The sequence below is a fragment of the Sturnus vulgaris genome, chromosome Z (genome assembly GCF_052056855.1).
Source record: "Sturnus vulgaris isolate bStuVul1 chromosome Z, bStuVul1.hap1, whole genome shotgun sequence".
NCBI lineage: Eukaryota > Metazoa > Chordata > Aves > Passeriformes > Sturnidae > Sturnus > Sturnus vulgaris.
Window position 1 is genome coordinate 27,427,336 of NC_142283.1, and position 26,678 is coordinate 27,454,013.

Below are 26,678 nucleotides of genomic sequence, written 5' to 3' on the forward strand. Positions count from 1 at the left end.
CTTTCAGTTCTTGTCTGATTTTATTTGTATTTATGCATGTTAATTGGTTTATGATTTTAAACACACTTTTGAATGCTTTTTCAGCTTTCTACTCTTTGTGTAGAGACTTGGAGTAACGATTCTATGATTCATGTTTCTGTAGGTGTTATGGCAGAGCTTTAAAACTGATGTCTTTGCCTAGCATATGGTGTGATCTTGGAATAAATTATTATCGACAAGCGGAGCACCTCACAGCAGTGGGCACCAACGTGAATGAGATCAGTGAACTGCTAGAGAAGTCTTTGCAGGTATTGCTTGTATTTCCTGGTACATTCTTTAAATTGATGTCCATGCTTCTCTCATATTCTCTCTGTCCACAATGAAACCTACATCTCTGAATAAGTAAGTGCATAAAGTCTTAATTTTTGCTCTCCTAACCATTATAACCCGCATTTCATTTTCTTCCAGTGTCTCAAAAAAGCTGTGAGACTTGACAGCAAAAATCATCTTTATTGGAATGCACTTGGGGTAGTTGCTTGTTGTAGTGGTAAGTCTTCAGTGACAGCCCTAGATCTCTAACATCCTAAATTAGAAGGCAGCTTGACTAATGGTGTTTTGAAATTCATTTACATATAGGTCTCATTTTTCCTTTCTCCCCTCAGCTATTGGAAATTATGCTCTTGCTCAACATTCGTTCATCAAATCTGTTCAAGCTGAGCAAATTGTAAGTGCTGTAGGCAGCTGCCATCTGTTTCAAGTGGGCATTTAAGACATTTCGCCTAATGCACTGGTATTTCTGAGGAGTGTAATAATATATTGGTTCTAACTTTATTCATTTTGTTTAGAATATTGTTGCCTGGACCAATTTGGGGGTTTTGTATCTGGCAACTGGAAACATTGAGGTAATCTATTTCCCATCCTCAAGTAAAATCTTCCTTTCTATTTTTTTTTCGGGTGTATATGGGGATGGGAATGTCCCTTTCAAATTACCTTTCAAATTCAAAAAAGATACATTCTTCAAAAGAAGTGAGATTGGCACTTGAGGAATGCAGATAAATTAAAAATTTGTTTTGGGGGGTCTAAGGTTAAGTGAATTGTGAACTTCTGCTGAATTGGCAAAGTTGCTTTCCAGCAGCTGGAATGAGAACTTACTGGAAGAACAGAGAAACAGTTAGTCAAACCAGTGTATGCCAGATTTGGCCAAGAACTTTTAGTTGTAGGTTACGGACTGAGCTCCCAATTTGAGTTCCCGTAGGTACCTACTTTCTGCTCATCAGTAGATGTGTGATTTACTGTAACACTCTAATCTTCATAGTTTCTCTGGAGAAAAATTAAGAGTACATACTAAGTGAAGCTGGAGCTCTCATGCAGTTAAAGTACGTCCTGTCCTATTTGCTGTTTGGAATTACAGAAATTTTGTTTGATTAGAAATGTGATGGTCAGAATTATTTTTGAGGAAAATAACTTGGTGGTACAGACTGCTTACTGGTAATGCTAAGACTTGGTTCACCTTGTGCCAAATTGAGAGGAGAACTCTAAAGCATGTGTAGGCCATAGGGAGATGACTTGTGGGTGATAATCAGTTTTATCGTTTTGAAAATACATTTGTATTATAAAAAAATGGATTTTCAAAACTGGATACCCCAAGAGTCAGATTTTTAAATTGTTCCAAGGGTTGATTTAGCTTCTGAATTCTCTAGCAGGAAAGGAAGTACATTTAGAAGGGAGGGAAACTTTGATATTGGGAAGTTTTCTAATTTTTTTTTCATTTTCTTTAAGAAAACTGGTTTATTTCTCTGGGCAATGCTTTGTTCTCTGTGGTACAGAGGTAGTGACCTAATTCGGTCCATTAAATCTCTTCTAATACTATTGCATGTTAATACCTGTGTGTACTTAGAAGTGCTCTGTTACCATGCCAGGCAGTTCAACAACAGTGTTATCTTTGGTTCTACAGCAAGCTCATGAAGCCTTCAAGGTAGCCCAGTCTCTGGAACCTTCTTACCTGTTGTGTTGGATTGGACAGGTATGAGGAGAAATCATAAAAATGCACACAAAAACCAGTTGTCAAAGAACTTAAACTTCAGCCGAATAACTGGCACTTATTCATGCTCCTAAAAATTGTGTTTAAGTAAAGGGAGCTTCTACTTCCTTTGTTTCTATGGTGGTAATACAATGGAAGCTACTGTGTTCGTTAGACACACTCATATCATGGTTTTCTGGCTGATATGATGAGTTCTCTAACAAACTATTAACCAAACAATCACTGTGCTCTGAGGCTTTTTATAGACAACTGTCAACAAAGCACTGTCTGAAAGGGGATAGTTATTTCAGCTTCAGCTCTACCACTAATTCATTATATGGCACCACCCAACTCATCTCGAGTCCCCCTTTCTAATACCACTGTCAGAATAAGTAAGCTTCTAATGTACCTGGGACAAAGCACTTCTCGTTTTCTCGGAAGTCCCTTCCTCCCCTGCCTCTGAGAGCTGATGTGCTGTTTCTGATATATAGGCCATCTGTGAGTAGTTGAGATACTTGTGACCTTTATGATCATTATAGGTGAATTTTGAATCCCATGCTGCTCATCTGCTAATGATGTCTAATTGAAAACTGGATTCTAGGAAAGAACTAGCACCATCACATGTTGTTCAGCTCCTGTCAGATGTTATAAGTTATTCTAATACACGCAAGTCTTTGTCCTGAAGAATGTAGAGTAGCACCCAAAGAGTTTAAGTTACTGATACAGTGGAGACTGCTTGTGTTCCTCTTGTGTTGATTTTGTTTCTAAACCAATCTTGCTTGCAGACAATGAGAAAAAAGTGTCTTCAATGTTGAACGTTTAAGATATCCCTGGCATAATATGTGTTAAGATTTTTGACAATGTCACAGTTTTTAAAGTACGTGACCACAGCAACTCTTGCTTCTCTCTAGGCTCTTATTGCAGAGACTGTGGGCAGCTATGATACCATGGATCTCTTCAGGCATACGACTGAACTCAGTATGCATGTAAGTGTAACAGTTGTATTGTTCTGAAGTTTTTATATATCTAGTCCCTCTAGTTATCTAATTTTTTTTTAATAGGCATGTCTTGAATAGTGAAACTGCTGCAGTCATGTTTCAGATGAGGTTGTCTGGCTTCCATGTTGTTGTTGATTACTTATGCTGGTATTGTATAGCAGGCGTTACTTCACAAAATTCTTTAGTCCTAAGGGTTCAAGAAATCAGTTCTATAAGTCATGAAAAAACATTCTCCATGTTCTACAGAGTTGGACACAGATCAAAGGCATAAAATATTTCTGGAGAGAGCAGGGATATTGCCAGGACCCTGACTTCTAAAAAAGTGGAGGACTTACTCTTTCATAGTTGGGGTTTTTTTGCCTAACGTGATGCAGCAAATTATATGAAAATGTAAGAATTTGCTTTGTTCAGAGGGTGAGTTAAAAGTATGTGTGGAGTAATTCAATTTGGTATATTCTTCTGCTTAACTCTGATGCAGATTTTTAGGCAAAACTCTGTCCTAAAACATAGAATTATTATTATTATCTATAATTATTTTGCTGTATCTTGAGCAGGTTTAATGATTCCTATTTTGGGGGTTGTCTGTTTGTTTCTTGAGACTGAGGGAGCAAAAGGCTATGCCCACTGGGTATGTTCAACGCTGCAGGATAAAGCCAACAGAAACACTGAATTATATTTGTACAACATTGTTCAAATGAATGCTATACCAGCAGCCCAAGTGGTCTTGAGCAAATATACAGGTAAGTAATTTAAATATCTCTCTAACCTCATGCCTAACCCACCTCTCAGGCCAAACAGATGCATTCAAAATGAACAGATACACCTGTACTAGTTCTGGACAAGAGAGGTCTGGCTGAGGTGGGGAGGGGCTTTTTAGCTGTCAAGTAACTGAAACAGGGTAAGCAGACCACTGACCAATTTTTATTATCACACAAGAATGAAATGGATGTGGGTTCTGTCTGCCTACTCCTTCCAGCTGTTTCAAAGACCAACGGAAATAGGGACCAGAGCCTTGTCATGCTTCTCATAGGGTGTTTGCTCTCAGACTTCGTTTGCGTGTGTCTGTATGCACAAGAAAAGATAAATGCCAGATCCTCTGCCTCTGTGGTGTGATGCTTGGCAGAAGATTGTTCCTTCGTGCTGTGTAACTCTATATTCTCAAGAATATGATTTTGTTAACGTTAACAGCAGATGATGTTTTGTGCAGTTTCAAGCCAGCCTCTCCACTAGATATGTGTAGCCTAGATAGAGGAAATGCAGATTTTAATTAGTCTGCAAATATTCCTGTAAATAAATAATTTGAGTAATCTGTTGCAGACTTTTGGGAGCTAGAAAATACATCTCACTGTAAAGGAGATGAAAGTGAGACTGTATTTCTTTGTGCCTTGTTCTTAAGGGGATTCTGGAGACCCTTCCTTCCTACTTTGGAGAGCCTTCCTAACTGGTCTGAGATGAGCTGACAAATTTGTGCCTTAGCAGTTAATTAAAAATGACAAAATGACTATATCTTGGAAGGGACCATAATGGGTCATCTGGTCTTACCTTCCTGCTCAAGCAGAGCTGTGATACAGCACATTATACAGAATTGCTTCAGAGTGTATTAAAATAAAATGTAAGATTCTACTAGTATTTTACTGGAGACAATGCAAGATTAATACTTTCCCATTTCATTACAAAAAAAAATCTGCCTGCTGAAAAACTTAAAATATATTGAATCCATTATGCATTAATGTTACATCATAATATTCTAAACATTTTTGAGTCAACCTGATGTCATGTTTTGGGTCATCTAGCTCTTCTGTATTTGTCTGCACGCCTGTCAGAATTATTCTAGTGAGCAACTGACAGAAGCATTTGGCAAAGTGTTCAGTGCATGTACTGTAGCTTCAATGTAGCAATGTTTTTGTAATGCTTTTTCACAGCTTATTGATCTTGTTTTCCTACATTGTCAATTCTGATTTTCTAGAAAGAAATCCAGATGATGCTTCTGCTTTCACAATGTTTGGGTTTTTGAATGAATATCTGCATCTAAAACAGCAGGCAGCCTATGCCTATGAGAGGTAAACTGCACACCCTTGGAAAGCTTAGAGGAGCTGCTTGACCTCTTTTCCATGCACCAGCTGAAAAACTTAAGGGTTTTTCTTTTCCTTAGATAAATTTTACTTTCTCAGTTCAACAGTACATTTCAACTAAGTGTATTGTAGGTGTGGGTGTGTGGATGTTCCTATACCAAGTTTGGAAAGGCAGAACACAGAACTGGAAAAGTAAAGATGTCCTAAGACTTGTAGGTCTTACCGGGACATGAACTAATTCACTGTGTGGGATTTAAATGAAATTGAAGGAGAAGGCAAGCTTGATTTTACCTTTATTCTCTATCCCACTCTAATTAATGGAAGTTGTTGGCCTTTGGGTTTGTTTTGGGTGGTTTTTTTCCTTCTCCCTTCTTTTCAAAAAGGGGAAGGTGGCAAATGAAACAGTATTTCTTTGTTGATGCGTTAAAACAGTAAAATAGGCTCTGTTTATGTTTAATTAGAATAGAAGAACTTTTGAACAAAACAGTTGTCCATTTTGCTCTGAGAACTGTTCTCAAAATATGCATCTTGTAGTCAGATGATAAGTAGCATTCATTGTGGTTAATTTTAGGGCAGCTTCACTGCTGAAAAACTCAGAGGATACTGAGAAATACAATACAGCAATGCAAAACTATGGCAGGTCACTGTGGTAAGTGTCTGTTGACTTTCTGAACCCTTAACTTCAGCTTTGAAGGTAGTGAATGCAGTGGTTCAAAATATGGTGAGGCTTAAGGTGAAAGATAGTTGCTAAAAATAAACTATTAAACATTATTACTAACTGTCGACAGGTTTGACTGAACTTTGTATTTGCTCCAGAAATGGATAGTGTAATAAGAAAAAAGATATTTTATCCTTTGCTTGGTACTAATGTGCCTTAATGTAGTCTACATAAGGTAGCTGTTATATTGTCTATACAATAAATTGTGGTGGGTTTTTTTGTTTGTTTTTTTTTTCTTTTTTTTTTTTTGGCAATCTTGACCCTTGAGCATAGTCTGAATAAAATTGCTGATTCAAGGTTTGTTCAAAATACGTTCTACCTACCCTTTGAATTTGTATTGACTTTAACAATATTAAGCATGTGAGGTTAGGGTAATGTGTACATATGTGTGGTCTTTCTGCTGATGAACCCCTCTGCTGTAGTTCTGCTCACAATTCTAAGTGCCCTTCATGATGCCCTTCTAGTTCTGAGGAATGCAGGACACGAGAATGTAGACTTTCAGATTTCTTTTTGATGTGAGATAGCTCTAGGTCGACTAATTAAATATGTGTTAGGTTTCTAGGGAAACCTCATATATTCTTAAATTTCTGTACATGACACTGAAATTTCTAACCTGTGACAATTCATTGAAGTGATAATACATTAACATCAGGAAAGATTTTAGAAGCAACTCTTTAGACTCCTGAAATCTCATATTCAAGCTGTACTTGTGTTATTTCATGTTTGCAACTTACGCAAGATCAAATCTCTAGTAACTGATAAGTAATTCTAATAAACACGGTCCTGTATTATTCTTTCTGTAGTGGTCTTAGAACAAGAATGCTGTAATCTCTGTGTGTGTTCATTTTCCTGTCTGTGTGAATGATTTGCTGTTTTGCAAAAACTTGATTTGCTATTTTCATTTTTCTCCTTTGCTATTGTCTCCCCCTGCACTTTGATGACGGTTTAGTCATTTGCTTTATGTACAGCTGTTGTGCAGATGTGGAGGACTTTTTCCTATCAATTGTTCATCATGTAGCAGATAGCTGGAGAGAGTAACTGCTCTGACAGGGAAAGGGTGGGGAATACTGCACATTCTCTTCCTAATATTGCTCTTTTCTAGGTGTCTGCTTAAAACTACTATGGAATAGAGGACACTGGTCCTCGAGGACATCATAGCAGCTGTTGCTGCATCCTTCATACCAGTCACTGATTTTTTTTTCACAGTGCTCTTGGGCTGTGTGATGAGGCCATTGAAGTTTACACATCAATACCCCTAACTGAGTTTGATGGCATTGTGGGGCTAGCGTTAGCTTACTTCAAGAAAGGACTCTTAGAAGAAAGTATCAAAGGTAAAATTCAGAGCATTATAGAACACTTCTCTTGAGGTTAATCTTAATAATATTTGTTTGTCTAACCAACCTAGCTGACATTCAGTATTTTGCTTTTTCAGTCCTAAATGCGTAAGTATAAACACCACAACTCTTCTAATACCTAGAGCACCATGTGCAGTTTTGGGCACCACAATAAAAAAAAAGACATTAAACTGTTAGAGAGCATCCAGAAGAGGGCCATGAAGATGGTGAAGGGTCTAGAGGGGAAGCCTTATGAGGAGCAGCTGAGGTCACTTGATTTGTTTGGCCTGGAGAAGAGGAGAGTAAGAGGAGACCTCATTACAGTGTTGATGCTCAGGAAGAAGTGAAGGGGCAAGTACTGATCTCTTCACTCTCATGACCATTGACAGGACTCTAGGAAATGGCCTGAAGTTGAGTCAGGGGAGGTTTAGGTTAACTATCAGGAAAAGATTTTTCACCCAGAGGGTGGCTGAATAAACAGGAACAGGCTCCCCAAAGAAGTCATCACAGCACCAATGTTGTCTTCAGTTCAAGAAGGTTTTGGATAATGGTCTCAGGCACATGGTGTGATTCTTCGAGTGTCCTGCGCAGTTGTACTTCATTATGTTGGCAGGTCCATTCCAACTCTGTCTATTCTATAATTCTGTGAAAGTCATTATGCTATTAGTAGGATGCTAGTACCAAATGGAGTAAGGAAAAACACATTTTTTCAAGTGTTTGACTCTTGTCCATTAAGCTGTTTTTTTCTGAGCCTCCCTTGTTCTCAAAATTATTTTCCTGGAGGAATCATTTGAAGTCTAGAGAAGGCTGAGAGATGATGTCATCAATATAAATGTCTCAAAAACAGATGTTCAAGAGAATGGGGCTAGCCACTTCACAGTGGTGACCATCAACAGGGCAAGGCATAATGGACATCATCTATAATACAGGAAGTTCCACATGAGTAAGAACTTCTTTACATTGAGGATGTCTCTGGAAGAGGTTGCACGGTGAGGTTGTGGAGTTTCTCCCCTTTGGAGACATTCAAAACCCACCTGCAAAGGTCCTGTGTCACCTTCTGTAGGTGGCCCTTCTGTGGCAGAGTGTTGATCTCCAAAGGTCCTTTCCGACCCTAATTATTTTATGACTCTGTCATAGAAGATTAATGTGTTGTTCAAAGCACTTCAGCTTTAGTGATAAATATAATTTACTGTCATGTTCTGCACTTCTGAGATGTGCAATTCCATAAAAAGGTATATGCAATGATCAGTGTAGAAGTGTAAGCGCTCAAAAAGGAGCAGTCAGCTCAGTGTTTCAAATAATTTTATATTTTATTTGAAATGAGTGTACCCATCTATTTCATGAATGAACCATCTCAGGGAAGTATTTATACCATGTTCTTGCAGGCTTTTTCTGAATATCCCAGTGCTGCTTTTCATTTCTATTTCTACTTGCTACAGGGTCTAAACAGTAAATCTGGTGTTTCTAAACATATTTGCTTCCAAAATCTTAGTCAACCTTTTTTTTGTCTTCTGCTTATGATTTGAGGTGGGAAAATACAGTGAACCTGAACCTAAGGTGCCTCTCTGTTCTAATATCTTGCTATCCTAAAGGCTGTACTAAGGTTGTTTCTTCCATCTCAATTCTGAGTTTTGAATCTTTACCAGCCTATGAAAAAGCCTTGTCTGTTGCTGAGTCTGAAAAAGATAAAGCACATATCCTGACTGCCTTGGCAATAATAGAATATAAACTGAACAAAGTGGATGCTGCAAAGACACTACTGTTTAAATGGTGAGTGGAGAGAATAATCAAATTGTGATACTTTATTGTACTGTTGAATCCTCAAATTTCCTTTTTGTGGGAATTCAGGTGGAACTCAGGTAGATATTCTCTTTGTGTATTGCAGCATAAAAGTGGAAATGGAGGCAGTGTACTTATTCATGTCATATGTCTGGTTTTGTTTTATGATGTGTCTCACATTCTTAAAGCAGTATGGAGTGGAAGGGCTGAACAGTTTAGATGTCCAACTGAAAGTTTTAAAACTGAAGTTTTAAAAACTTTGTCTTTTAAGATAATATTACTTTGTAGTTGTGTTAAGCACTCGGCAATGCTTTTTGCTCTTTAGCTGTAAGAACCCTCTACAACCAATTAAAATAATTTCAGTTTAAATGGTCAGAAATCTCCAAAATTACTGTGTTCCCAGCAACGTAGACCAGGACAATCCTGTAGCTTTCCCATGAAAAGAAATTGATCTCTATTAGTTTTGCAATTAAGTGGTGAATGCCTGTTATTTTTCAGATTTGTGGAGGCTAATAACCTCTACATCTTTGTTTGCCTCCTAGTAGCTACAGATTAAGAGGTACCATCTCACCTCTCAGGGGCAAACTTCTGTCAATAGAGAACTCTAGTAGTGGCAGTGCAGTACCCATCTTAACAGCAGACTCCTGAAGTGACTGAAATAGTGAACGTCCATTGCCTAATACACTCTAAATCCCAAGTAATTGATGATTAGTTGGCTAGGAAACTGTTATTTCCTACTTCTTCTAAATCACTGCAGACTTCTACTTTTGTCATAAACAGGAACAAGAGTTTCTAATGATTTGTTTGTGTTTAAAAAAAAGGTAGTGAATGGCTTAGGAAAGAAACATCCCAGTGAATATGTCTAGATCTGAATTGGAAACATAGTGCTGCAAACTTACATGATAGATTTTACTAATAGGAACAAAAATTGCACATTCTGGTCCAATACACAGATGTTTCCCTTCACTGGAATTTGTGCTAGATGGCTTAAAGTGCCCGAGTAGGCCCTTGAATGTGAAAGCACCTTTTTAATTTCTCATAACCAGCTTAACACGCAGATTTTTAACAGTGAGTATGTCTGGATAACCAGTATGATAGAACACCATTTCCTACTTGTCAAAGAGTCCTTTTGCTGGTTGTTCTAGTTTGATTAACAGCTTTTATTTTTTTCTTGCTAGGGACTGAAAACAAATTCAGAGGTTTATATTATATTTTTTTGAAGGCAAAAGTAATCATTAAGAGCTTGGTTAGGTGCCTGTAGTCACCTGGTCTTCAAGGATATAGATCTAGCCTGATCTTACAGTGAGTCTTACTTATATATACCTTTCATGATACATAGGAGCAAGAGGACTCAGAAGTAACAAGAACTCTCATGTTAACAGTAAATTTAGTTTGTGCTCCAAAATAGTTGTCTCTTTCTTTCTCTCTAATTCAACAGCTCATTAAAGGAACCGAGTACAGAAAGTCTGAAGGCTTTGTGCACACTGGGATTGGTAAAGCAGGATGCAACACTTGCAACAGCAGCCCTAAAAGAATTACTGAAGCATGAGAAAGGAAATGATGGGATTTATGAGAGGTGTCTTATTGCATCTGCTGTTTATGCATTACAAGGTAGAAATATGGCCATCCAGAGGGAAGTTTCCAAAGCAATACACAGGTATATAGTTTGTCTTGCTTTAAATTACTTTGTAAAATTATTACTTTGATTACATTAAAGAGTAAACAAACTTACTTATTTAAATGATTATTCTAATTTTGTTTTTTTTAATTAATTTTCAAAGTTGAAGTCCTCACCTAAAGTTGTACCTTTCTTATTTATGGAATCAAATAGCAGAAGTTTCACAGCTTGTTCAGTGTTTTTTGATTTCGTTTGGGTAGCATTTTTGATAGATAGGTTAGTTTCTCTTCTATGAAAGTATTTTTCATCCTGTCCAGCATAACCTTCAGCCTGGAAAAGTCACTTGGGCTTTTATTTAATATTTAACAGCCTTTGAAGCTGTTCATTCCATTAGCTAAGTGTCTGTGTTTAAATTTGATTTGATTAGCCTTAGCATTCTGAGCCTTTTAGGAAGGCACATATTATAGTCTTTCCAAGTGTTTTTGGAAACTATTTTCATGCAATTGTTTTTTTCCAACTACAACTAAAATTCCTTGTTCTTCATACTATGAAGACAAGACGTGTAGCCGTAAAGTTTTTTTTTCTTCCCATAATATTGATATGCAAGCTGTACCTTTTATTTCTTTAGCTAGCAGTATAATTTCAATATTGTGGTGTTTGTTTTTACCCATGTCTATCTTTTACTACATTGCATTTTTCTCGTAATAGAAAAAGCTCTGTTTGGTATTTTTAGCAAGTACCTACTCAGTCCTGGAAGATCAGGAGCATATCTAGACCAGACAGTCTAATACCCTTTTCTTTCCCTAGTCACCCTGGTAATCCTGCCCTTTGGTCTCTTCTGTCTCGACTAGTTCCACTTTATGCGTCAAAAAAGCCAAAAGTAAGTGTATTGCCAAAAGTAAGTGTAATACATGTGTACTGTTTACATTCCAAGGAGTCTGTGTTGATCCTTAACTGAAAGAAACCCCACCCTTCAGTGTGTGGACTTTCTCCAGTTAATATGAAAACTTAAGGCTTACATACAAAGCAGTGCACAGCCACCTACTGAATTAATATACCATTATTTGCATCTTCCATGAGGTAATGGTTCGTGAAATTAACTTAGAGGAAAGATCTGCTAGAATTATGCCAACAATAAAAGGCTGCAATATGTATAATTTCTTTTGTTTAGTTTTATAGATATGTGTATGTAAATAAATATATATGAAGATCTACCTATGTTTAATTTGGTTAATGTAGTCATCTTCACTTTTCACGTTAGTCAGTGTTTCTTTTCCACTTTTCTGCTTATTATTAGCTTTTCTCCAAATAAATACTCCTTGTCTTAATTTATACTAATTATATAAACAGACATAGCACCTGAAAACAATCCCTTTTCAATATGGGACTAAAACTGGAAACCAATCATATGGGTAAACTCTAGTGTGGAATGTCTCTTGCTAATTTTTTATGAAAAGATCATGTTGTAAGCAAGGACGTTGCCTCATTGTGCAAATTTTGTACTTGTGAATAACAAAGATAAAAATATTTTTGCATTATATTTTGCATAAAATTAATTAGCCATGTAATTAAATGAATTGTTTGGGTTTTTTTAATCTTTCAGGGAGGAGCTGTGGCAGGAAGTGTTGCACATACACTTGATGTAAACCGTGGAAAGGTTTGCCTTTCTTAAAATACAGATTTTTTAATTCCATAAATACTCCTAAAATGAATTATGTCTGATTACTTACAGTGTTAAGTAACTCTTATGTTCTGTTTTATAGGAAGTCCTGCTGAACATTGCAGTTAATCAGTTGGTAGCAGGATGTCACATGTTAGAAGATGAGAAAAACAATCCTCTGAAAAATATTCAGAAGGCCATCCATGTCTGTCCAGGTTACTCCTGTTCTCAAACACATTAGTGACTGTTTTTGTCTTTTTATTCATCAGAAGCAAAAATTACTGGATTAAAGTAAGATCTGCTTTTGTTGGGTTGATTTGTTGTTTAGGGTTATCCATGTATCTTTTGGGGGAAATGCTTAAAGTGGAAATGGTCGCTGTTATTCCAAATTTAGTGGAATGGAAATTAAGCCAGGCAATAAGAAAAATATCGTTGGATTTAAGACTTGCTCTAAACGATGAGCAATTTCTTAATCTCTCAACATGAAAAGACTTAATTGTTATTTAGTATACTAGACAAATTTGAAAAACATGTTCGCTCAGTAATGCAACACCAGACAGAAGACAATTTTTCATCTGTCATGAGATTTTGGATTAGAAAGGTTCTGTTAAAATGGGTGTATTATGAACTATAGGGATCTATATGGTTGTCATACTAAATAGTCTTCTTTTAGTATATGAAGTGCAAGCCTTGTGGGATTTTCAATTGCTAATTTGTAGTTGATAGTGAAATACTAAAACATTGCTTCTTCTAGAGTCATTTTGCTCTGATGCACAAGGCTAGCTTGCAAGTTAGACATTTCAATTACTTTCCTACAGGAAATATGAGTGTATGACTGCTATTTAAAAGCGATATACTTTACATTTCACTTGTTAGATCTTCAAGTTTTGTTTCATTTTGCCAGCAAAATGTATTATCTCAGGGATGAAAATTGAAATAAATAAAACCTTTTACTGAGCTCTGTTCAGTTCAGGGCAAAGGTTGCTCTTTCAGTAGTAGGTATTCTTCACGGGGCTATTTAAAGGTGAAGTTGACACAGGAATTAGCTGCCAGTGGAAGTAGGCACCTATTGCAGTAACTTTCATGCTGGTGGGCATACAGACAGTCTGTATGACTAAAAGCTGTGGATGGCATCTTGGGATTTCTGCTGCCACTTAGTGTTTTGTTACAGCTCTTCAGTGATTGCCAAGTGTAGTCAAAAATAAACTGGCAGCTTCAGGTTAGCACACTGAAGCTATTTGTGAAAAATACTTTAGTTGGCTTTAGGAACAGCATCTTCCTTTTATTATCTGGTGAATCTTACTAGTTAGAAACAAGTAGTTGTCACCTTCCTTGGTTGGTTTGAGCTCAATTACTTCTTTTATTCATGGTATTTTATTTACAGTGTATGGTTCAATTAATAGGTATGCTTTTATGCTCTATCTGGTAAAGACCATTCTTAGTGAACTACCAGCATATTTAGAATGGGCATGAGTTCCTTTTGATCATTCTCTTCTAGATAATCCTGCTGCTTGGGCAGTGCTAATGGCAGCCTGTCATGCTGAAAACACTGTTGTCTGTCTAAACAACACTGAACCAAAACGAACAGGCCTAGAGATGACACTTGTGTCTACAGTTTCAGCCAAAAGTAAGTTATACAAGTCTGCTATTTTAAAAAAGCAAAATAAAATTGAAATTATCTGAGCTTGCAATACTCTCCTGAACTTGCAAATAGGCTGAGGATTACTCAATAGTGGTTTGAGCTGTAACTATATTTTATACAAAAAACCATGAAATTCTAATATACAGCTAGGTTTAGTTACTTAATGGCAGCTTGCTTTCCCCTCCAAGGCTTCAAATGGTTTCTAAATAGTATTTCTGAACTCTGATCACTACACCCATGAAGGCTGGGGTGTGTTACATTGCAGCAGCAATACTTAGATGAGAAGGCTAAAGTAATTTTTAGTGCTGTAACTGTTCCAATAGATGCTCAGTCTTGGTCAATGTCCATAGTGCTTTGAAAACTGGAATTAAAATTCTATGTTTGATTGATCCCAAACCATTAACTCAAATAGTGTATACTTAAATCCCCTCATGCTTTTAATTCTGCCATCTTTCAATGTTCCTACTAGTGAAGGGAGCCATGTCACGTTAAAACTCATAAAAGTTCTCCCTTACCAGATCTAGAGCCTGTGACCATGGTATGGTGGTACAGCATAAACACTAATCTGTTTAAGTGTGTTCTCTGTCTTTACAGCTGGAGAAAGTAACCTTCCACATAATTATGTCCGTACGCTTGAGGACTGGTGTCTGTGTCAAGCTATTACCAGTCTAGAGGAGACTGGTAAACTATCAGAAGCTGAAGCTCTTTGTAACAAGGTATGATGGTGTCATCACTGGCAGATTGTGGTAGAATTGTATAGAAGCCATTATTTTTGTGCATTATACAGAAAGGTAATGTTTGAATTAGCAACTGTATGTTCCATCGGAGCTACAAAATACAGTAGTTCACAGAATCACAGAATATTCTGAGTTGAAAGGGACCCACAAAGATCATCAAGTCCAGGTCTTAAGTGAATGGCCTGTATGGGGATCAAACCTTCGACTTTGGCATTAATTAGCACCATGCTCTGACCAGCTGAACTGACTGTTGACATTCTCCCCATCCCAATACACTGTTTGGAACATCAAAACTATGTTAATAGTTGAAACGAGTGTGTCATGACAAAGCTTAAGTCTGTTCTTCCTGCCTACAATTAAGCAAAACTTTACTAAAATTCAGAGCAAGAAGTCAGGGTAGGAGACATACATGGGACTTCTATTTCTTCCGGGTTGTGTTGGTACTTTGTTTCAGAGCCCCAAGTGGATGCTACAAGTTTAATTATTAAAAAGAAAGGTCTTCCACACAGCTGAGGAAGGGAGCTGAACTCTTAACAAGATTCAAGGAGGTGTTCATAAGCAGAAAAGACTTAGCAAAAGATAGGCAAAAAAGCGCATATCCCTGATTTTCATTAAGGAAGATTACTAATCACATGCAAATGTGATCCTTGTTTTTGGTATATATCATTAAAGTGGATGGGAGTTAAAAAAACAAACAAACAACAAAAAACCCAAACCAGACAAGCATGTTTATTGAACATGCTGGTTTTCAGGAAGAACTACTTTCTTGGCTCTTTGCTTGGTGAAGTGCTTTTCTTTTCTGGCTAACATGTCTACTGACTTGCCTTATATTAATAATGATCAGAGATTTTGGGATATACAAGATCTGTCCTTCCCCCAGTTTGGGTATGAGGGAAAGTTGTGGTGGATTTTGCTTGTATTTTATTGATTTTTTTGTTTGATTAAATAGCCTGGGGAGAGGACAGTCAGTGTCTGCAATTAGTGTAAGAAAAAAGGATATCATTCTCTAGTACCACGGACTCTCAGTGGTAGTTTTGGACCCCGGAATTCTCAGAAAGCAGTATAACTGGGAGTGGTGAGCCAGACACTGCTGTCATTCAGTTGTGAAGGATTCACAGGCAGCATACTGTGTTTAAAAACGTGTGAAAAGTACAAGTATTGTTTGTTAAAACAAATCTGTTTTGAGTGACAATTCTCAGAAGTATTGTGATTGCAGCACGGATATAATGAGCGATGAGGTTTGCAGAAGCTTCACAGGGTTCACCTGAGCAGAGTAAAGCAACAGATAGCTAGTTTTCTGTCTTCGCTTTTTTGTGTTTGTTCAAAGAAATACTCTCTGGATACCTGCTGTGACTGAATAGGAAATGTTTCATTTCTGTTCCAGTGAAAATAAAGTGCCTTATCTGAGAGAACTGAAATTTTTTGAAGCATAATCGAGGTCCTTTAGCCCCAAGACAGGTTTTTGTCTCTCTTAATAGGCGCAAAAGTTGTAACAATTGTCAAACCAAGTGAGAGCTGTCTTTCAGAAACCTGTAAGAGTAGGAAATGTACAAAATTTAGTTTAGGCTGCAAATGTATTTTGAGGACAGAAAAAGCATTACCTCGTTATATGGGTCAGTCCCTGGAATCCTCCTTTGTGAAGAGAAGGAGAAAAATGTTATGTTTCAAGCATCCTGAGAATGCTTTCAATGTTTTTTTTCTATAAAGAACAGAATGGACAATATAAGCATCCTTGATATTGGGGAATGATAATTCTGACTGTTTTGGCTTTAGGGTTTAAAAAGCTGCCCTGAGCACCCAGCTCTGTTTTTGCTTTTGAGACAAGTTCAGTGTAAGCAGCTGTTGCAGTCTCACAAAGAACTTCCAGACAACATCCTGGAGGAACTTCGCAAGACAGTCATGTCCAGTTCATCCTCAGCTGCAGCCTGGCAAGTAAGTGTGATTCATTTCCCTGACTGGTGTGCCAGTCTCACACGTGCCATAAGAGGGTGAGCATTTGTTTCATTGCTTCATTTTATTTATCTGCCAACAGTCAGTGACAGAAAAAACAGCTTACATTCTATTTGTTCCAAAGTTGAAACATCATGTTAGCTTTTATAAAAGTTGAAATATTAAGGACTGTTAGTAAGACCAAGCAGACATGGGGGCAAGAGAATTAAAAGCTTGAGATAATTGCCTGGAATCCCTGTCTTTAGGGATCTGTGATTTGACATGTGAGCAGAAACCAGTGAAATACTTCATAACCCATAAGAATAAATAGAAGTAAAGGGTTTCCTAATGTAGTAACACACAATTTCTTATTTAGAGTCTGAAACATAAGTCTCTTTCTCCATAATGTCCTGACTTCAGGTGTCACTGTTCTTTTGAGTAAGTTGATTTTGCAGGGAATCACCTGCAGTAACACTGTTCACTAATTCCCTTCCGTGGCATGATGAGTGATTCTTTTCAGTTGAGATGAAAGTGCTAAAGCTCACTTCATTTGCTGCTTCCGTGCGTCAATTTGAGAAGTCTCACACATGCCTAGAGACCCTTTTGGTGATGCAGCACCAAATATGTTTATTTTCTAACAGCTGCTCTTTAGTTTACAGTCATTATCTGTCTTTACCAATATAAGTAGCACATTGTTTAGAGAAGTGATGTGGAATTTTAGAGTCCTTTATGTAGCTGAAGGATTTATGATGCTCCTCTGCCTGTTGATAAAATAAAATCCTACTTGTGGTAAGATTCAGTGAAGTTGATTTCACTTTTAGAAGATCAGTGCAAGGCTGCTGTACAGATCATGATCTCACTTCTTGGAAGGCTGCGGGTCCTCTTCAGAAACACTGGGAGCGTTAATTTAGGGTGCTTTTATGATGCATTTTTCTGTGGTTTGTGAGACTTTATCTTTCTGAATATAGAATTCATTGAGGAATTTACAAAATGGGTGTACGCAAGAAATTATTGTTTCCTCTATTTTAATAACATTTTTTAAATTAAATTAGAGTTTGTATACATTCTTCAAGCATCGCTTGCATGGCCAAATCATCTTGCTTACAAGCAGGGATAATAAGTAAAATGAGTGTATGTGATGTGGGGAGTGAGAGGGGATGATTTATTTTTGCCTTCTTAATCCAGGCCACAGATAAGATACCTGTGAGGAAGATCTTTTTAGTCTTCAATCAAAGGAAGTATTTCTCAGAGCTTAGGTAGCATTCAAAAAACTTGGCTGCTACATATGCTCCTAGTGGATTAATTTATGTTTTTATGTTTTCTGTCTCTAGACTTCCTATGAGTTTGATTTATTGTGACATTGTGACACCTTATAGTTTTACTACATTAGAGGGGCCATTAACTTTTCTTTCTGATTAAGTTTTTGGCCTTTGTCTAAATTGTGGAATATGAGTGCTACTGAGCTGCTGTTCTGATGGCTCTACTTTTCTGCTGTGACATGTCAGGAAAATAGAGAAAAGCAGATCTGGCAAAGCTGCCTTTGCATGAGGGTTCTCTTCTTTACTTCTTGAGTGCTAGACATCTTCAGCTGCAAAGAACTGAGCCTGAGGGAAGCTTTTCTTCCTGCACATGAATGCATGTTTTACTCTAAAAAGCAGGCCTGCAGCTTGATGCCAAGAACGCACAATCTCACTAGTGCTAATTAGTACTTTCCAATGTCTTTCTCTTTGTAATTGGAAGTAACTTTTATGCACCAGAAAGGGTTAATATTTTTTGCCCCCTCTAAAACCAGGCAGTCTTTAGGTAGGAAAAGTCTAGAAGCCTTTGGTCAAAAGCAAGGGAATTGCTTTGTTTACTTGGTGATCCAGCAAGGAATATTTCTAAATGTGGCTTGCACATCTTCATGCATATCATGTACATGTCAGTGATTTGCAAATATGGCTGCATCTGCTTCAAGAAATGTGTGATGACTACAGAATTAAAGATAGAGAACTAGAATCCTTTTCCTTCTCTTCATAAGGAAAACCAGGACATCTTGTGCTGGCAGAGCAGGCGGCAGCTTAGAGAACCTGTCAAAAAAAGTCCATGAGTGGGCTAGGGAACTCTGAAAATAAGTTACTGTAGTGAGGTGTAATGCCAGCTCTGCAGCAGACTAATTTTTCTGCAGGGCAATGCACAGTATGTTGTTGGAATGAGGACTGGGCACATGGTTTTAGCTAATAGTATGCTGTGGTACTCTCATAGATTGGTCTTAATGATATTATCCAAGAGATGTGTGTTCTGGTGGCTACATAACTGATTTTGCTGGATGTTTATTTTCAGTGGCTGGCGAAAATATATCAGTCTCAGAGAATGATGACTGGAGCAGAGATGTGTTACAGAAAGAGTCTGCAGTTGGCATCACAGCAGGGCAGCTGGAACGGGAAGTTATCCAGTCTGCTCAGGCTAGCTATGCTTGCACTGGAAATCTGCATGGTAGGTTAACCAATATGACATTACTGCATGATTTAACAGAAGTTGGTGGGATAGAAGGCTTCTGTAGTCATTAAATTAAGCCCCTGGTGAAATAACTTTACATTTTATGAATGACAGCTAGAGAATAAAATGAGACTTCAGGGGGCAGTGGGGTATTCTTAGAACATGTCTTTTTAAGAGAGGTTGCAGTGTAATAATCACATAGAACCACTTTGTGCCTAACAGGCTCACTTTTTCAGTAAGGCTTGTCTATAACAGTTTTAGTTTGATCATCCAAATTGACATACCCTTAAATGTCTGTCCTCTTGTTCAGACAGCTGCCTCAACAGACGTTTTTTCTTCACTGGTGACTGGAGAAGTCAGTATTTGTATGCTCTATGGTCATTTCCAAATGTAATTCCTTGCACTGAAGTCTTAGAACAATCTAAAGAAATTGCATTTTGTGGAATAAAGAAAAGTACTCTATTCCTTGTGCTGGGGGGCAAGGTGAAAATACCTCAGGATCTTGGCAAGTTTATCCTCTTCAAGCAGTGTCACTCCAAAAATTTGAAGTGTTTCTGGTAGTAAACTACCAGAATTTAAAGTCTGCTGTAAAATGTAGATAGTACTGTGATCTTGGCTAATGCTTTTTCACATTTTAATGAATGACCCATCTGTAATCAGAATCAGGAAAAGCAACCCCATCTTGTGTAAGAAAAAACAGTCAGATTTACTGAGGATAAAGCTGCAAAACTGCTCTCCTTTTTGGAAAAGAGTTTTCCTCAGTTTTTCTCACAAGCCCATTTCTTCCAAAGACAAAATTTGTCAAGTTGTTATTTCTTGCTGTTTTTCTGTCAGTTTTTAGTGGTCTGTTTGTTTCTTATTTCTCGTAAATGTTTTCAAAGGTCTCAAGATACCATCTAACTTGTTTAATACTATTTCTTCAAGGGATGGCCTGAAACCAGACTTTGTTTAAAAATGCGATTAGTATTAATTTGATTATCCCATCTCAACTTCTTAAGTGAGCAGAGAAGCTGATAAGTGGATTTTTTTTTTTGCATTTCTGCACTGGTTTAATTAAATGTCTAAAAGCCTGGTGAAAAACTTGCTCAGGTCCAAGAAACATCTGTATTGGAAGTTGCTTGTCTCCCAGTTATCTTCCAAGTAAATATTTGGTCACCATTTCAAGTACAGTAATTTGAATGCTGTTATGGGGATAATAAGATTTTTCTAAAGCCAGATTTTATTTCTTTGCTTTACTTGTATTCTTAAGATACATGGCTTTGCTCAATAGTTGCTCTGTTAGGTGTTTATGGTCTAGGAGTTGGTTTTGACTTCTGGTAAAAATTATGTCACTTCTGGGGATAAATTCTACATTCTAGAATAGTTTTATATGTGATACGGAGATTTACAAGGGTTTCTGAAGCACTACTAAAATTTTTATGAAAAACAGACTGTTTGCATAAATTAGCAGGAGGAATGCTGGCAAGGCTGATCCTAAATAAGTTAACATGACTTTTCTAGCACTTCTAACCACTGTTAGTCTGGTTTTTTTTTAAAATAAGTGTCTTTCTAACCGGCCAAATACTTGTCAGAACAGCTTGAATTAAACCTGCTGTCTAGAGATGCAAATATAATACAACAAAGTCTTTTTTCCCGCTTTTTTCTTCTCTTTTATATTTTTTTTTAATTATTATTATTCTCTTCTTTTTTAAAAAAACTTTTATAAGGCTAATGTCTCAAATGAACACTGGCCATCCTTGGTTCAGGAAGCAACAGCTGAAGCTTTGAAACTTTCTCCTTGCCCCTTGGCAGCTCTGCTTCAAGCCCTGCTACAGTATAATCGCAAAATGGGAGCAAGGTATGCATGATCTGTTAAGTTTTCAGTGGAATACAGTGTCTAAAAATACAAGTGGTAATTATCTGCAGATCTAGCTTCAAGAACTTAAGAAACTTGAAAGTGGAAATAAATTCTTAAAATGTTGTGGCAATTAAAAAAGAGTGGAGAAGGGGTTAGTAATGTGAGGAGCAGCCAAATCTTCCATTATTTGTAAAAAAAAAAAAAAAACACCCACAAAAAAAACAACACCCGGAAAAAAACAGCTGTAAGACAACTTTTATTTTAAAAGCATGCTATGTAAATAAATTCGCTGGGGAGACTACACATTTTGAAAAAATAGCACAGTGAAAACAGATATCACTGCCCTGACTACTACTGGGGTTAATTTTGATCCTAAATTTGGCTCACAGTGAAAGTTCATGCCCATTTCTGAACAGCCAGGTGGACATTGTGGCTTTATGAGGAAGAGGGGAAACATTTAGAGAAGGGGAATGTTCCTGTGTTGTGTATTTGGTTGCTATGTCCATTTTGTCTTTTGTAGTATTTTTGCTTAAGCTGTGGAAAATTGGAGGGTTTTGTATGGTTTTGATCAATAGTTCACGTGTTTTGTAGATAATTCTAACAAAATTACTTCTTTTTTTGGCTCTTCAGATGACAGCCTAATGTGATTGTGATGGTTGTTGTTTACAATAAAATTAAGATAAAAACGTAATTAAAATCAGTCTTAATGCAAATCGAGGTACTAACTTATGTGAACAGTGTATCACAAGATCTAATTGATCTGGCGAGGTGTTTCAAAATACTGAAGCAAGAAATGAATCTTAAATACAAATAGCAAACAAAAACATGTAACTTCTGAACAGCCTGTTAAATCACAATGTACTGGGAAAATCACATTGGCTATAAAGGACAGGATTCTTAGAACAAGAAACAAAGCTGATGGAGCACTAGTGAATGAATATGACATTCTACATATAGTTATGAGTTTTTACCAGATTTCTAATGGCACTGTGAATTTGAAAATCCCTTTCTTAGGTAGATGGTGTGGTTGGTGTTGGAAGGGAGTATCAGCCAAACAGAATTTTAGACTTCGTGTAGTACTCCATTCCAATTACCTCTCTTCTGTGATTTCACATCTTGTCTCTGTTTGCAGGAACTGCAATAAGAGCTTTCCCGTATATTACTTTTGCCCATTGTTGCTTGCTTTGTTACGTTACATGGGGCCTGTTCAGTTGAATTTGATTTGGATTATGTTTTGATTACATTTCCAGGGAGACTCGGCGAATGTTGGAGAGAGTCATTTATCAACCAGCGAATCCAGAAACCATAGTATCGGTGGCACGCTGGTACCTCCTGCAACATCTATATGCCAAAGATGATTGTGAATTAATAGATGTAAGACAGTTCACCTTACACAGAACTCCTGTCTATTTACATTTGCAAGTGGGAAGTGGGGTAGAAGAAGGTTGGCAGACTTGCTCTTGAGGTGCAAATGTACTCCAGTTTTTGAAATCAACACAAGTTTATTAGAATGTCTTCCATTCCTCCGTGCAATAATGAAAAACGAACAGTAAAGTTTCCAGCCAAACTTGCACCACATCTACTGGTGACTTCAGTCGACATGAGGACCATTTAATCAAAATTTTAGCACTAAAAATGTTGATTCCCTCTAGCCTGGCTGGAACGTCGTGTCTGTGGCCCAAAAGATCTGAGCAGTAGAGTGCTGTGTGCTCTGTATTAAAGACATGTCTGTAATAGTACAGTATTTTCCATGCTTAGTAGATGCTGCATTAGTTTCTGTTCACAGTACTTCACTAATATATTTGATCAAATTCACAAATCCATGCAGCTTTTTCATGCAGTGCAAGTGGGGTCATCCACTTTGGCTTACAGTGAGGACTACTTTTCTCCTCAAAATCTGAATACACTCTCCTATCCTCAGTGCTGACACTGGCGATCAGGTCTTCTGCCCAGATTATCAACTGTTCCCTGGTGAAAAGTTGAATCCAATACAGAGTACATTTGGAGGTACATATGAAAAGGTGTGGACAAAAACCCATACACAGACATGCAAGATAAAAAAAGCTAGATTTAATGAGTTCAGAAGATCCTGGTATGATGTCATTGCATTTGCTTCTGCAAGGTCATATATAGTCCCTGCTGATGAGTGTGATAATCATGGCTGGGGATTTGCTTGGTTCTGCTTAATGGTTTTCCTTTTCAGTACAGTGCCATTGGGTTACAAGAGATGTGCCAGAAGCTTAGGAACATTAGGTTGCTGTGGGACCTTTTGTAAGGTCCCTAATAGAAAAGCTTCAAATATGATGTGTGAAAATAAATCAGGGAAGTGAATTTAACTGGAAGAGGGAAGAGGATGTGGCAGTTTATTTAAAGGAGAAAACACTTCAGTTTGGCAAATGGAGATTATACAAAGGTGAGATTTATACAAAGCAAGAGACAAGTGTGCGTCAGCCGGAAAACAGGTCTGCTTGTTTAACTGCCAGCAGGTAACTACTTGTCAAAGTAACCAATGGTGCTTTTACAGAGCATTGGAAGTGATGATAGTCACTATAGTGCAGAGTTTGGATCTTTTAAGCAAGTTGATGTGTAATGTTAATATTTCCCATCTGGGGGTTGTAGGTTAGATGATGTTTTATCAAAACTGTCTATGAAGAATTAAAGTACATTTCAGATTGCCATTAAAACACTAACAGTAAAATCTTAAATTCTCAGGTCATTCTTTATTTTTCTCTGCAGGTGCTTATAGAAAATGCCAAAGCTAATGGAGATGTTAGAGCTCTGGAACTAAATGAGAAATTGTCAGCAAGTGCCTAGAATGGACTATCTCAAGCAAAATACTCTTCTATTCATCCAGTTGAATTAGTTCACCTTCCAGAAGCATATATGTTTTGGGCTGTTTCGTTTGTTATGTCTGGTTTACTTTTTTCTGTTTCATCAACTGCAGCCTTGTCTTTAGTTTTGCTTTTACTTGAACAAAAGTAGGTCATTTTCATGTTGAGTTAAACACCTAAAATCACATTTATTTTGAAAAGAAAACCCTGAAATTTGCTTTTGTTTGCTCCCCCACTAAACTTTGTCGCTATTCACAATAGAGTATTTCCCCCTAGGATGCACACAAAAGTACAATATTAACTACAATGTCAGCACCGCCAGGTTTTCTTGGCACAGAATCTTAAGAGCTAAGTAGCAGCCAATTTCTGTCATCTCTCAGTAACTCAGCTGCTGATTGCTTAATTGGATGAATCATGACAGCGGTTCTTAAGACATGTTGTTATTTTGCTTTTATGTACATAAAAATAAAAGATGAATAAAGCAATGACTCTGACCTGTTAAAGTTACAATGAGGATATTCACTCTCTTGACATGAGTCATGTTAGCAGTCTGTTTTCTGGTTTAAATCTTCTTAAAATTTCTGTCCAGCAAAGTCTTACACAATCCCATTATAGGCAGGAATGGGCACTTCAAAGGCGTGCAGTAAGCCAGCATTGAACATGCACTTGCTTTTGGAACCAGTTGTCCTGGGCTTACAGAAAACAAGTGGAAGTCACGTACACTAGTCTCTGGAGAGTGTGCCACTGTCATTTTAACAGGAAAACTCAGCTCAGTGGGCTAGGGCTTCTAGTCTGTGAAGGTAAGACAAAACCTCTAAATAGCAAGAATCTTTCCTTATCTGCCACGTTTTCATTCTCTCACTTTCCTTAAAAAGATTTTCTTTAAATTTAGATTGATTATACTTCCCTTCACAGCCTGCTGTCAAATAGCCTTGAACTATCAGTAACTGCAAATCTCAAATGGATATGCTGCAAAAGACAGACATGTGACTCTCAAGAGTAGCTGTAACTATTTTAGCTTCCTGCTATTAAAAACCTGGAGAAATTCTTGCAGCCTATGGTTTGTATCTTTGGCATATGGTCTTGATATGTGTGCCACCCACTCCAGTGGTTGAAAAGCTGTCATCACCAGCCTCCTAGCAACACAGTAAGCAGCTGCCTGTCCCTGTTAATCCGTCTGTGTGAGCGTTAGCCTAGACTTTGCTAGACTGAGCCCTGAATACCTTCTAGCATCGAGGAGACCTGACAGGTGACAACAGCCCAGAGATGCCAGCAGAGTAACCATCAACTGCGAGCATTCCATTTTAGAAAAAAGTAGTAGTATGGTGTTTTCTCTCTGCAGAAGACCACGAACTTAGTTTTCTGTGAACGGTGATTAACTCCTTGAATAATTATACAGCCCAAAGTTGTATAACATGCACAATAGGGAAAAAAACTCCACAAACCTCTGCCACCTACTCAGTGAAAAGTGTTCAGGGAAGATGAGTTTAAATTTGAGCTTCTGTAAAATCCAACAACATGAGGTAAAAGTTTTGCACTCCTAATTTTTAAACAATGTATAGCATCTACAAAATTGACACATTGTAGCAAGTTTGCTGTAACACTGATAAACCGATAAATTCATGCGGATTGAGGCAACTATGTATTTTATGTAATGTAGAGCACAGCAAAATACAGACATGATAAATACAAATACAAGGTAAGCATCACTGACTGGGGAATTGATAATTGTTTATGGATTTCACTGCCTAGGAAATCATACCTTCGGCTGCTCTTGCTGTAAGGGGGGGAAAAAAAACATTGTCCAACTATAAATTAGTAGGTTGTCTTATGCTGAAGGCAGAATGGAATGAGATCTAATGAATTGAAGGCAGAACTTTTCATGGCTTCAGATACTAGAGGTTACGTTTTTTAACCCTATGTTGGTTCTCACTAGAGAGCACCTGCAAGACTCAACAAAGGTTTTTCTTGGTGGTCACTCTTCTGAGAGGTCACTTGGATAGCAATTTTTTCATGTCTTTCTGAATTTTCTTCTTTTCAAGTTTTATCTTTGTGTTCCTGTTTATTTGATCTGTTCCAGAGATTCATGAATAGACTGAAATCCTGTAAAAGAATGGGAACAACTAATTAAGTAGTGGTTGCTTTCAACACATTAAAAGATGATTCCTTGTCTCTGCAAAAATTTCTGACCCATGTTTAATACGAATCACATTAAATCCAACCTATCCCATTATTTTATTGAATAGCATGAAAATACAATAGCAGCTTGGGTTGCAAGCTTCTTATTATTGGGAGCTGTCATCTAATACATTGGACAATACCAAGCATGATTACAACCATGATTGACCTCAGGCATGTGATGTGGCAGAAAGATACTGTCTGTCTTTTAAAACGGGGGGGATTGTTTGCTTTTAATGCTGGTTTTTTTCATTGAGCATTGGGAGTTTTCTATTAGTTTTTTTTCAGGACCACAGTCAAAAACTTTGTGTTTTCCATCAGATGCTGATACTGCTGCTGTGCAGTTTGCCTACCAGATAACAGAGTTGGTGCTGTGGATTTCCCAGAGTTGTAGGAACTGTAAATACACTTACTCCTCATCTAAGATGGACACTGTTTAGTTGTGCACTTCTGGGAGAATGGGAACTCGGCTTCAGCAGGTGTTTGTGCTGTGTATGAGTGTATAAAAAGGGAGAGATAGAAGCATGCAGACAGTTTTTTTCTAAACAGAGTTACAGATCAACTGATACACATTTTTGCACCACTATACAGTCAAATACTGTCAATAAAGACTGAAGAATTGTAGAATTGTAAGCTGCTGTTACCTGCTGTTATTGCTGACTGCAATAACTTTCAAATTACAGTGCAATAGCTCTTTGTGTTTGTTCTGCATCTCACATAGGTGTTAACTTCGTAGGATCTAAGAACTGAGCAGCCTTCTGTTTTTCTCTTAAAGTGCTTTTTGTAACATGGCTGCCAATGACATGTTTTTCTTTCTGGAATAGGTCTTTAATATGGATTCATTTATCACTGCTGCAGTCTAGTTAGT

At 37.4% G+C, this 26,678-nt stretch overlaps 1 protein-coding gene across 2 annotated transcripts in view; it reads left to right on the top strand.

Annotated features, from left to right (window-relative positions):
- SKIC3 (SKI3 subunit of superkiller complex) overlaps positions 1-24,135 on the top strand; it is a 46,879-nt gene extending 22,744 nt beyond the window's left edge. For both annotated transcript variants that reach the window (XM_088156598.1, XM_088156599.1), the window contains 22 exons: positions 143-287; positions 448-526; positions 642-703; positions 825-881; positions 1,934-2,002; positions 2,911-2,985; positions 3,596-3,737; positions 4,964-5,057; positions 5,641-5,718; positions 6,994-7,118; positions 8,768-8,891; positions 10,339-10,557; positions 11,326-11,398; positions 12,122-12,175; positions 12,282-12,393; positions 13,677-13,805; positions 14,415-14,536; positions 16,331-16,489; positions 18,809-18,961; positions 20,671-20,801; positions 22,052-22,175; positions 23,538-24,135. In XM_088156598.1, the coding sequence (XP_088012724.1) occupies positions 143-287; positions 448-526; positions 642-703; positions 825-881; positions 1,934-2,002; positions 2,911-2,985; positions 3,596-3,737; positions 4,964-5,057; positions 5,641-5,718; positions 6,994-7,118; positions 8,768-8,891; positions 10,339-10,557; positions 11,326-11,398; positions 12,122-12,175; positions 12,282-12,393; positions 13,677-13,805; positions 14,415-14,536; positions 16,331-16,489; positions 18,809-18,961; positions 20,671-20,801; positions 22,052-22,175; positions 23,538-23,615 (2,404 nt within the window). In that variant the 3' untranslated portion in view covers positions 23,616-24,135. The remainder of the gene's footprint in view (positions 1-142; positions 288-447; positions 527-641; positions 704-824; positions 882-1,933; positions 2,003-2,910; positions 2,986-3,595; positions 3,738-4,963; positions 5,058-5,640; positions 5,719-6,993; positions 7,119-8,767; positions 8,892-10,338; positions 10,558-11,325; positions 11,399-12,121; positions 12,176-12,281; positions 12,394-13,676; positions 13,806-14,414; positions 14,537-16,330; positions 16,490-18,808; positions 18,962-20,670; positions 20,802-22,051; positions 22,176-23,537) is intronic.
- Positions 24,136-26,678: the final 2,543 nt, after the last annotated feature.